The 13,108-nt window shown below is 40.0% G+C and overlaps 1 protein-coding gene across 1 annotated transcript in view; it reads left to right on the top strand.

Moving 5' to 3' along the window:
- Window positions 1-13,108, top strand: part of LAMA3 (laminin, alpha 3) — a 368,228-nt gene that overhangs the window by 302,362 nt on the left and 52,758 nt on the right. The window contains exons 45-52 of the mRNA XM_006835121.1: window positions 4,240-4,350; window positions 4,460-4,571; window positions 4,776-4,943; window positions 5,974-6,170; window positions 6,838-6,954; window positions 7,616-7,770; window positions 8,054-8,195; window positions 9,681-9,783. Of these exons, the coding sequence (XP_006835184.1) occupies window positions 4,240-4,350; window positions 4,460-4,571; window positions 4,776-4,943; window positions 5,974-6,170; window positions 6,838-6,954; window positions 7,616-7,770; window positions 8,054-8,195; window positions 9,681-9,783 (1,105 nt within the window). The remainder of the gene's footprint in view (window positions 1-4,239; window positions 4,351-4,459; window positions 4,572-4,775; window positions 4,944-5,973; window positions 6,171-6,837; window positions 6,955-7,615; window positions 7,771-8,053; window positions 8,196-9,680; window positions 9,784-13,108) is intronic.

Raw genomic sequence — 13,108 nt, forward strand, 5'->3', positions numbered from 1 at the left:
CTACCAGAGCTTATTATTTTCCATACAGGAGACTCTCAAAAACATGTTTGTATAGAATTGGTATTAATTTTTCCTTAAATATTTGATAGGCTTTTCCAGTGAAATCATCTGGACATAGGACTTTCTTTGTTTGAAGGGTTTTGTGTGGCTTCTTAAAACTACAAATTCCATTCTTTAAAAATATGTATGGAAAGATTTGATTTGCTGTTTTTCTTTTGTTTGTTTTTTTTTCTTGAATGATGCTTTGTAGTTTGTGTCTTTCAAATAATTTATCTACTCATTTCATCTAAATGATCACATGTATTGATGAATTTCTCCATAATATTCTCTTAATATCTTTTAAATATCTGTAGGATTTGTAGTGGTGCCCTCTTGTTTAATTCCTGATACTGATCATTTTATTTCATCTCTTTTTTACTTGATAATTCTAGCTACAGGTTTACCAACTTTAGTTATCTTAAAGAACTTTTGGTTTCAGTGATTTTTCCCCATTGTTTTTTTGTTTTCAATTTCACTGGTTTCTGTTCTTACCCTAAATTTTTCTCCATTGTGCTTACTTTGGCTTTAATCTGCTCTTTGTTTTCTAGTTTCTTAAGACAAAAACTTATTTTATTGATTCAAAAAACCTCTACTGTTTTTTAATATAAGCATTAGTGCAATAGAGTTGCCTCTGAACACATTTTTAAATATTCTATTTTCATTTTCATTCAATTTACAATATTTTCTCATTTTCCTTGAAACATATTTTTGACCCATAAGTTATTTAAAAAGTGTGTTGTTTAATCCACACTGGGGATTCCCAAGTATCTTTCTGCTACTGATTTCTGATATAAAACTCCACTGTGGTCAGAAAACATACTTTGTATGATTTCAGTTCTTTTAAATGGGTTGTGGTTTGTTTTATAGCCCAGTACATGGTCCATCTTGTTGAATATCCCATGTGCACTGAACAAAAAGGTGACCAGGAGGGTATCCTGAGAGGTAATAGGGATCCAAGTTCCACCCCCCTCCACCCCACCCCCTGCCCCGTGGCCAGAATTAGGCTCCCTGAGGGAAACAGAGGCTCCTCCACCGTGAATGGAGTCTGAAAGGCCAACTCTGAAACCAATTACTGCTCACTATTGGGCAACATTTATATGAAAACTTAGAAAAGCCAGGCAAAGTAGCCACTGCCTGAATGTATGATATCTTAGCATCACCAGAGTATGCAAGTCCTGACTATCAATGTGAGCCCTGGTCCTGAATTGTGGGACTTGGGGTGATAGTTGGTGGTGGGCACACAGAGAGAAGAAAACCTCTGACTCAGAATGAGCCTGCAAACATTGTAATAGAGAAATAGTAGCAAGAAGGTAACCAGCAGAAGCAGCAGTCAAAAGATATCTTCACTTTGACCACCACCAACAACAACAAAACATCAGCCCATCAGAAATCAAACCAAAGGGATAAATATGAAAATATCCAATTAAAAATGAAGGATAATTTTTAAAATATACTCATTACATTAAAGTAAGAGATTTCAATAGACAAGATAAATCTTAGATGAGACACAGTGAAAGAGGTTTTGAAGAAAATTTAATAGGTGCTTTGCGATAAAAACGATTCTAAACCCATCAGTGGCTGTAACTAAGTTGTTGTTAAGTGCCATTGAGTCAGTTCCAACCCATAGTGACCCTGTATAGGGTTTTCGAGGAGCAGCTAGTGAGCTTGAACCACTGACCTTGCTGTTCAAACGGCTTTGCAGTCTGGCGCATTAACCCACAGCGCCACACCAGAACATAACTAAGAAGACGTAGCAAAAAAAAAAAAAAAAGATTCTATCAAAAATGACTCTGCCAGCCCATCAGGGTACTTTTAGTCCATGGTTTTGCAGGAGAGAGAGGGAGGGGGGGTAAAAATCTCTATCTTTTAAGAGATGGAGAAGTCACTTCAGCCCCTTTAACTTCATCATTTAAGCCCTGCACTTCTTCAGAGAAGGAAAAGAAACTTTTTTCTTTTTACCTGTACTATGTGCCAATGTGAAGTGCTGTATTTAAACCTCACAGTATCCCTATCAGGAAAATAGAGTTATTTTCATTTATAAGACACGGAGAAGCTAGATACTTTATCCAAAATCTTACAGTCAGTGTATGGCAGTTTTAGAAGAATTCAAACCACATCTAGTTCTAAAGACCATGCTTTGGCCACTGTTCCTATAATCCAGGTGTTCTACTCACATTCCACATAATGATGAGCCTCAGTTTTCCCACAGTAAAATTCAAATACAAGTGTCTTCTCATTATATCACACACACACACAGTGAAAATTTAGTAGGAATAAGTATGAAAAAAGAACTTTTTTTTTCAACTTTCAAGAACAAAAATTATCTTGTCACAGTTCTGGGGCTAGATGTCTGAATTCAGAACACCAGCAGGGCAGTGCTCACTCGCTCTCTGTGGGTTCCAGCCTCTGTAGCTCCAGGTATTTCTTGGTGTTCCCCTAGCTTGTAGAGAGATCCTCTCCAGCGTCTCCCTGTTTCCTTCTCTGTTCTCCCTTTTACAAAGCATTTCTTGCTGTTGTTGTTAAATTCTGTTGACTTGGTTCTAACTCACAGTGACACTGTATAAGGTTTCTGAGGCTTTAAATCATCTCAAGAGCAGAAACTCTCATCTTTCTCCCTGCGGAGCGGCTGACTGGCTTGAACTGCGGTCCTTGTGGTTTGCAGTCCAGTGTTTATCATATGGAGCCACCATGGTCTCCTATAAAACACTGCTCAGAAGGCCTTAGGATTAGGGGCCACCGTAACGTCTTCAAAAAAAGAAATTGCTTTCCAGACAAGACCACATTCACAAGGCACAGGGGTTAGGGTTTATTTTTAACACCCTGTGATAACTAGCATTTTTAAATGTTCATGTATACCTGATGTTTATAATATAATGGCTCATTAATGGGAGTGTAGTGACTGTAAGGTAAGTACTAGACTACAAACCACAAGGTCAGTAGTTCGAGCCCACCAGCTGTACTGCAGGAAGAAGCTGAAGCTTTCTGCACCCACAGAGATTTATAGTCTCAGAAACTCATACAGGGTTGGAACCCACTTGACAGTGTTTAGCTCGCCCCGCCCCCCACCACCACACACACACACACACACACACACACACACACACACACACACAGCTCATTAATCATCAGAATTGACTGCAGTTTAATACTGTAATCCCCAGTTTACTGATAAAGGAGATAAGGCTCAGTAAGGCTCAGCTAGTAAGTAGTGTACCAAAGGTTTGGACATTCATCTTTATAGCTCTAAAGCCTATGTTCTTTTATTCAGTATCAGCTCTCAAATGTGGAACTAGGTAATAGGGTTGCTTTCTTTGTAAAAATGTTCAAGGTGCTAATAAGTTTTTCCAATCTATTGAAAACAATCATTACTGTAGATCTTATGTACAACAGTATCATCATCTAAAAGTCATGAGGCATTTGGACAGAGCCACCTGGATTCTGACCCTGAATCAATCACGAGTCAATATATGACCATAGACAAGTTTCCCAACTTCTTTGACCTTCTGTGTTCTCATTCATAGATGCAGGTGTTCAATTAAGTGAACTCTGAGTTCCCCTCCAGCTCTAAAATTCTTGAAATCCCTTCAATAAAGGAGCCATACTCACTGCTTTCAGAATCATCAGATTAAATATAGGTTGTTGTTGGTTTTTAACAAAACAGAATTGATTATTTTGTTAGTTGTCATGAGGTGCTGTTGAGTCAGTTCCAACTCATAGTGACCCTATGCACAACAGAATGAAACTCTTCCCAGTCTTGCACCATCCTCACAATTGTTACGTTTGGGCCCATTGCTGCCGCCGCCATGTCAACCCTTCTCATTGGGTGTCTTCTTTTTTGCTGGCCCTCCTCTTTACCAAATGTGACGTTCTTCTCCAGGGATTGGTCCATCCTGATAACATGTCTGAAGTAGTATAGAATCTAGAAATCAATGCATCAGGAAAGTAGTATTCTCATTTCTACAAGGTTAAGTCAGTAAAATATCTCTTCTGTCTTTACTTTTTAAAAAGTATGCAGCTTAATTTTCAAACCGTATCACAATTTATATTGGAAAGTAAATTCTTCATTCAGACATTTTCTTCTGTCACACCATCATTGGTCTTGCTAAATGAATCTTCTCATCTCATCATCAGGTTTTACAGTATTAGTGGGACTTGTAATTTCCACTCTGAAGTGAGATCAACTTTATATTTTATTTTCAGAATCAATTGCTGAACTACCGTTCTGCCATTTCAAATCACGGATCGAAAATGGATGGCCTGGAAAAGGAACTGAGTGATTTGAATCGTGAATTTGACACTCTGCAAGAAAAGGTAAATTGCTAAAGGTTAATTACCTTGTTAATTTTTAAATTTTCATATCGTTTAATATTTTTCCCTATAAACTTAATTTGTTGCTGATCATTTTATATTTTTTACACAGGCTCAAATCAATTCCAGAAAAGCACAAACATTATATAACAATGTTGACCGGACAATACAAAGCGCAAAAGAGCTGGACACAAAAATTAAAAACATCATCAGGAATGTTCACAGTAAGAAGAGCTGCTCAGCCCAACTTAATACTTTTCATTACTTTGCCCTTGTTCACTGAACAATTTCTTTTTAATAGTTCAACATTATGAGAAAGGTCCTGTATTGATACTAAAAATCTAGTATGAACCTTCTATAAAAAGCCTCTCTCTTTTATGTCTGGAGCCCAGAAATCCCAGTTTAATAAAAGATTCAATGTTTTCCAGTTCTTGTAAAGCAGATATCTGGGACAGGTGGAGGGGAAAACAACCTGCCTTCAGGAGATTTTTCCAGCCAGTTGGCTGAAGCAGAACGCATGATGAGGGAAATGCGGAGCCGCAACTTTGGAAAGCAGCTGAGAGAAGCTGAAATGGAAAAGACGGAGGCTCAACTCTGTAAGGATTTTCCAGAATCTTGCATCTATTTTGTTCTAAATATATTGAAATACTTGTGTAATATGCAATGAAAACTCCCCCCAGGTGCAGATGGAAGGCTTCCTCCTTTCCATCTGTATTGCTAATGTGTATCGCAGTAGGATATTGTGATCTGGGGGAAATGGAGAGGTCCACAGGAGACCAAGAGTCTTTTATCCAATTCACCAAAAGGTTGTAGAATATAGAATCTTACTGTCACACACACACACACACTACACACTACACAGACACACACACACACACGAGTCTTCTCCTAAGTTAGGTGTTGATACTTTACTTTCCTTTGAGACTGCATCTTTGTTCTTTTAACTTTCTTGTATTCTTCCCAACTTTCTCATTATAGCATTTTGTAACCATTAGATTGTTAAATAAAAAAATTGGTATTAACACTACTATTGAAAAAACAACAACTGGGTACACTAGAAATTAACTGCCACTATTGAACAGTTTTGACAAGGTAACACTGCCTCATTAACTTAAAACTATGAGAAATATGAGTTTGGTATCTATTTTTTTCTTTTCAAATGCTGATGTTTATTCTCTAGTTAAATGGTGTGTCAATCATTAGTGCACAGATAGGACCAGTTTTGAGTATTTTTATTATTTAAATTGAACATCAGGGTTGGTTTTTAATTTAAGGAGAGAATTAATAGTGGAAGAAGAGTGTTATTGTTTTATGTTTCGTCAGACCTTATTTAAGTTCCAAGCCTGATCTGTCCTATAACCTTGGGGAGATCACCTAATTTTTCAGGGCCTCCATTTCCTTCTGTGACACATAAGGTTGACCATTCCTGGGGTTATTTTTGAGTATTCAGTGAGGCAGTTTTACAACACACATACTGGTACGGTACAAACATTTGTTTTCTTTCCCATTCCTTCACAAGTTCAAGTAAATGGATAAAAGTAGAAACTCAATTCTTCCTCTGCAGTCTATAAATTAGCTTTAATGTACTCATCTCTCAAGTGGAAAGCATTAAATGGTGTATTGCAGTGCTGACTCGAATCAGGAGCTGGCTGGAAAACCACCAGGTGGAGGACAGTGGACTGGTTAGGAGTATCCGGGATTCTTTAAATGAATATGAAGCCAAACTCAGTGATCTCCAGGGGGCGCTACAAGAAGCAACTGCCCAGGCAAAGCAGGCCACTGGTCTTAACCAAGACAATGAGAGGGCTTTGGAAGCCATCAAGGTGAGTTCATAGTTGGAGTCCACAGGCTTTCATTAGTGATAAGAGTAAGGGATGCTAACAACTTTAGTCTGACTAAACTTGCATTGGCAGGGTCCCTGCTGGTACTCCTGGTTGTTGTTGTGTTAACTTGTGCTGAGTCAGTCTCTAGTGCATGCTGGGCGCGTCCTGTGCCAGGCTCATGATCAGTTGTAGATCAGACCATTGTGATCCTTAGAATTTTCCTTGGCCGATTTTTGGAAGTACATCTCCAGGCCTTCAAAAGCCTTCTAACCTAGCATTTTGACTCAGATCCGGTGTCCTCTCTCAATGAAGTTACCTCCAGATCCTCATTAGAGTGTGCTGAGGGTTAGTGCTCATTTCACTGGTTAAACTTCCTCCTTCTGTTCCACAAACAAGAGCTAGAACATGTATTCACTGGCTAGTGTAGAATCGTTCTCCAACAATAATGACAGTTGTTTTGTTGACATAACATTTAAGAAAACTGTGTGTCACTCCTTCACAGCAAGGACAACAGACTGCCATCACTTTGTAGCTGTCTGGACAAACTCATTCAAAAAGCCACTCTAACTCTGAAATGACGTACATGCTATTTGTCAGTAAATGTGTCTGTCTGTCTCCCGATAATATATCATGCAGCTCAAGTTCATCTTGTTTGTATTCTCTCCAGAGGCAAGTTAAAGACATCAGTTCCCTACAAAGCGATTTCACCAAGTATCTCACCACTGCAGATGCTTCCTTGCTGCAAACCAATGTCATGCTGCAACTCATGGAGAAAAGCCAGACGGTAGGCGAGACACTTGTTCTTGAGAAATTCTCAAAACATTTAAGTTCTGTCACAAGGAAACTATGAGGTGAACTGCCCTACTTTTTTATATGTCTCAGAAGTGGGAGGAAAGATACCAACATGCTAACCGAGGGGGCGGGGTGTGAATAAGCTACTTTCTTTATGGGCAGTTCTCTTCCCTAATTTGTTTGCAGTAAGCAAATTTCTGCTTTTCTGATAACAAAAATTGCCATGCTGTTTTAAAATATGAGGAGTATCTTCACTAACAGAGAACACTTAGGATTATTAAAAGGTTTATAAAATTTCTTAGTTAACTCAATGGGTATTTTGAAAACATTTTAAATAGTTATTTCTAAATCAGAAAAAAAAAAAATGCTTTTGTTGAGAGCAACTTTACTTTAAAGATAATAGTGGGTTTCTACAAAACTTAACCAAAGGGGCTAACTGCCATCAAGAAAACATTCAAACTGCCTCTAAGACTTGAGGGAATATTTTCACTATCAGAAACAACTGAGGATGATTTGATTTGATAAACGGGCTTAAAAAACATAGTTTCTCTTTGCTGTCTCCTGAAAAGATGCGTTCTGTGACAGAGTTCAAGAAAATGGCATATGTAGGCTTGCTGAAATTTATACTGTCTTGGTTTATTTGGAAAAAATAGGACTATGGAAAATTAGCTACCACTTTAAATGGAGTAAGACAAGAACTGAGTGACAAAGTGGCAGAACTTTCCAAATCTGCCAACAAAGAATCGCTGGTGGTGGAGGCAGAGAAGCACGTACAGTCTTTACAGGAGCTGGCGAGACAGCTGGAAGAGTGAGTAGATAACACGACAGATGTGCTATTGTGTGTGGCATTGGCTTGAGCCAAGTGTGAACCCCTCTCATTTGCTCACTGGGTTTCCACAGCAGGTTGGAGGGATGGGGGAGTAAGGCTTAGAAACCAGGGCACAGGTCAGAATCAAGTAGCAAGACAGCTCAATCCCAGTGTGTCTATTAGGGCAGACAGAGCTGCTAAGTCTACCATCTCTGGTCTTGATGGACCAAAAGAGACAGGCAGGTGAAGACTGCTGGAGACCTTAAACCATACCATCTTCCAGGATCAAGAGAAACACCAGTGGGGATGAGCTAGTGCGCTGTGCCGTGGATGCTGCTACCGCCTATGAGAATATCATCAACGCCATCAAAGCGGCTGAGGATGCAGCCAACAAGGCCATGAGCGCATCCGACTCTGCTCTCCAGGTGGGCACCTGCGCTCCTAGAAGGTGGTACTCTTTCTTATGCCCTCTCACTGTGTGCTGAGGAATAAAAATTGCACTGTTTTTTAAATCAGCATTTGCTATGTGGAGTCAAACGGAACTTGCTATAGATATGGGTGATTCTGTATTTACTTGATGGTTTAATATATGTTGTTGTTGGTTGCCATTGAGTCCATTTCAACTCATGGTGACCCCATGTGTGGTCAGAGTAGGACTGTTCCATGGGATTTTCAAGGCTGTGACTTTTGGGAAGCAGGTCACCAGGTCTGTTTTCTGAGGCACGTACTCATCGGTTTGAACTGCTAACTTTTGGGATAATAGTTGAGCTTTTAACTATTTGAGCCACAGTTTAAAAACTCTTTTGTGAAATCAGATAGAGCTAACACTGATTAGCAATTTAAAGCAATTATCAATTAAACCAAAATAAAAGTTATATTCTGTTTCTACCAGGTATACTGTTATACTGTATCTATTGCTGCTGCTTTTGCATGCTGTTCAGTCAGTTCCAACTCATAGTGTCCCTGAATAGAGTTCCCCAGGCTATCAATCTTTATGGGAGAAGAAAGCCCCATCTTTCTTTTTCAAACTGCTGATCTTATGGTTGGTAGCACAATGAGTAACCCACTGTACTACCAGGGAGCCTTATACCGTGTCTAAGTATTAATATTTACAAAAAAGAAAGATTTTTGTAAACAATTTGATAAATATTTGCTCCCATTTGGTCTTGTGCCTAGATATGTCTGTGGCGTGAGTTGGGATCTTATATGCACTTTATACTATTCCTGTATCTAAATATGGGAGCACCGTCGCTCTGTAGGATAAGCACTGAACTGAGAACCGTAAGATTGATGGTTCAGACCCACAGCCCTGGAAACCCTTTACAGGACCACTATGAGTTGGAACCAACTCGACAGTACTTAACAACAACATATCTGAATATAAAGCACAAAAACATTCCCTATCAAAAAGTCGAGAGGCTGATATTCTTGGAAGATTAAGGAGGATGAATTGGTGACTGCTTTTCTGGTGTGAAGATGGTTCTGGCCAGGGGTGAGAAACTAGTGACCATAAATAAGGAAATACTGAAAAATGAAAATATTTCAACAGGGTGTCACACAATTTGTCAGCATTAGTCACCAAAGGAAAGGAGCCCTAGTGACTATGAAATAAGCATTGGGCTGCTAACCCAAAGGTCAATGGTGTGGGTGATAGATGAGCCTGTGTGCCCCCATAAAGGTTTTCAGTCTTGGAAATCCTATAAAGAGTCACTATGAATCAGAATCAACTCAATGGCAGTGGTTGATTTGTGGTTGTTTTTTAGTCACCATAGGTGAGACCGCCTCTCCAAGCCAAATCTGTCTGCCGAGAGCTCCGTCTCTTACTAACCTTTAGAGTAGGACGAGAAATCCTACGCCGTGTTTCCTAAGATATTCTATATGTTTAAGCCTGATAAATGCTCTGCTTTCAGACAGTGATAAAGGAAGCTCTTCCAGGAAAAGCCAAAACCCTGAGTTCTGATAGTGAAAAACTGTTAAACGAAGCCAAGATAACGAAGACGAAGCTGAAGCAAGGTATGGGATGGGCACTGGAGGGCGGGCAGGGGAATCAAAGGCTTGACAGTATCCTGGGAGATGATGAGGGACAGCCCTAGGAGCAAATCCATTGTCAAGGTAGATGGATAATTTTAACTCTATCTTTAATGGATTTGACGTTTTTACTTAGTAGTCTAAATATTCCCCACTCAACATATACTAATTTAGCTGAGTCTTATATACATAAAGAAATCTTGAGGGTGATAGGTTTGTTTTCACTTGTCCTTGGGTCTATTTTAATTTCATCCATCTATGACCATGACATTGGGAACCAACCCACACAGCATAGGGATACGTGCAGTGCTGTTTGCTTATTGAAGACAAAGATAATTCGTTTCAGATTATTAGAGTAACCACAAAATTTTCTGAGCCCCCAAATCTTAGTAACTGAAAGTACCAAAAATTGTGATCACTGTGAAGCATGGCGTAGTGGTTACGAATCGGGCTGCGAACCTTAAGGTCAGCGGTTCGAAACTACCAGCCGCTCCGCGGGAGAAAGATGAGGCTTTCTACTCCCGTAAGGATTTATACCCTCGGAAACCCTGTACAGGGTCGCTATGGGTCGGAACCGACTCAACGGCACTTAACAACAACAAAAATTTTTTCTTTGGAAACTTTTCATTTCTTTTATTTAATATATACAAAGGTATGTTGACAAGTACTGCTCTAGGGTTTCAGTTCATCATACATCTGTGTTGTTCTTAAGTGCCATTGAGTCAGTTCCGACTCATACACAGCTTTATTCCAAACAAAATGTATTTAAGTATGTCTTGGAAATCAGTGAATTTCTGCAGACAAGTTTTCTCCATACTGCCTTGTCCGGTGGCCTTCAAAACAAAGCAGTGGCTTCTGAAGGGATCAGCTGGCCCAGTTAAATGCAAGTTTGAGCATTCAAGAAGGCTGCAGAGCCTGTTTTGGGGGACTTTAAAGGGGTAATCTTGACAGATTGCCTTAAAGGTCACAGGACAGCCTTGGGGACTTCTTAGGAAGAAGTTTTGAGAAAATGGAAAGCTACATTGATGAGAAAAAGGCCCAAAAAGTGGCACCAAGGAATCTTTCACCACCACTGCCCTGCACCTGCTCATTTCATTGAAAACCCTTACTCCATCTGCCCTGAAGCCCTGATCTTATCTTTTCAGACTTCTTTTTGTTCCCCAAACTCAAAAAACATTTCAAAGGAACGTGATTTGACTCCCTTAAGGAGGCCCCTACTATTTGGACATGGTATAAATCAAAGAGCACAACATTCTTTGGAGAAGGATTATAGAGATGGAAACACTGCCTTCCAAATTGTATAGATCTAGATAGAGGAGATGTCGAGAGACACCAGCTTCACATTTTGATATTTTTGTTTAATAAAGTTTGCTATAATTTTTTTAGCAATACTTTTTGACTTATCCTCATGTATATATACTGTAAAAAATTGAATTGCCTCAAAAATAACTGAGCCCTTATCCCTACCTCACCAAATTCCTGTGCTGTAAAAAATGTTATCTTTGCTATCTCTGTTCTCCCATGGTCATCCATGGCCAAGTGGGCAACTGAGTCATCTGAGGCTCAGTGTTTTAGTTTGCTTACAATGATTAAATGATTTCTACCAGTAAATTTCCAGTTTGGGATTTTGTAAAATTAAATACATGAAAAATAAGATACAAAAATATCAATTTCAGGAATTCAGATGTTCTAGTATGGCATCTGCTCTCTTCACCAACCTGAGTGTAGAGGGGAGGCTCATTGTCTTAGTGAGGTTATGATACTATATACACCAGTTGCTACGGAGTCGGCTCCTCCTTGTGGTGGCCTCGTGCATGTCAGAGTAGACCTGTGCTCCGTAGAGTTTTCAGTGGGGTTATAATATTATATACACCAGTTACTATGGAGTCAGCTCTGCCTTGCGGTGGCCTCGTGCGTGTCAGAGTAGAACTGTGCTCCATAGAGTTTTCAGTGGATTGCCAGACCTTTCTTCCAACGTGCCTCTGGGTGGACTCAAACCTCCAAACTTTTGGTTCGTAATCGAGCATGTTAACCATTCGCACCGCTGGTGCAGGGCTGTGGGTTAATGCGCCAGAATGCAAAGCCATTTGAACTGCAAGGTTGTTTGATCAAGTTCACCAGCCGCTCCTTGGAAACCCTATACAGGGTTGCTATGGGTCGGAACCAACTCAACGGCACTTAACAACAACAACAAAACTGCGTTAGGATACTTGTTGCTATTTGACTTTAATTTAAGTCCTAATTTAAATCATGTCCTCAGTGTGGACTTAAAGCATCTGCTGCATTTCTCATGACCAGAAGGGGGCACTAATCATTAGCTAGGAATGCCTGCTAGCTCCTTTTCTTTCTTCAGATGTCTTTCTTTACTCATGTCAGTCTGGAAAATGAACAGAAACAAACAACGCTTACCTTGTGTGCTTACTTGGATACGGCTCTCTGTTGTTCTCTGCCTGGAGAGGCATTTTTCCATATTGTTCATTCATTTGTTCAGTCATTAGTTCATGCATTCATTCATTCAACAAATATGCACTAACATCAAGCTCTACAAGTGCCAGACAAGGAGCACTGGTGGTGCAATGGGTTAAGCATTAATCTACTAACTGAAAGGTTGGTGGTTCAAACCCACCAGCTGATCCAAGGGAACAACATGAGACTATCTCTTCCCATAAAGATTTAAAGTCTCTGAAACACTGTGGGGCAGGTTTCCTGTGTCCTATAGGGTGACAATGAATCATCATCGACTCTACAACAATGGGCTTCATACCGGGCAGCATCCCTAGTGGCACAATGGTTAAGCACTCGGCTGTGAACCAAAAGGTTGGCTATTTGAACTCACCAGCTATACTTCACGGGAGGAAACAGCTCTGACAATCTGACCCTGTCAATATTACAGCCTAGAAAGCCTCATGAGCCTGTTTTGCTCTGTTACATTGCGTCGCTATGAGTCGGAATCTACTGAATAGCATCCACCAATAGTGGGAGAAAGATGAGGCTTTGGTAGTGGTGGTGGCGTGTGGCATCAAGTCACTTCTAACTCATAGACACCCTGTGTAGGGTTTCTGAGGCTGTAAATCTTTATAGGTCTAGAAAGCCCTTTCTTTCTCCTGCAGAGCGACTGGTAGATTCGAATACTGACTTTGTGGTTAGCAGCCCTGCTCATCATCCACTACATTATTTGGGCTCCTCAGAAACTCTCTACGGGTCTGCTATGAGTTGGAACCAACCTGACAGCACTTAACAACAACAACGAAAGCAGTAGATAGCACACTATGTAGTGGAACTCCACAGGGAAAAGACAGACAAATCTTTC

The sequence above is a fragment of the Chrysochloris asiatica genome, unplaced genomic scaffold (assembly GCF_000296735.1).
Source record: "Chrysochloris asiatica unplaced genomic scaffold, ChrAsi1.0 scaffold00015, whole genome shotgun sequence".
In the NCBI taxonomy this organism is placed as follows: Eukaryota; Metazoa; Chordata; class Mammalia; order Afrosoricida; family Chrysochloridae; genus Chrysochloris; species Chrysochloris asiatica.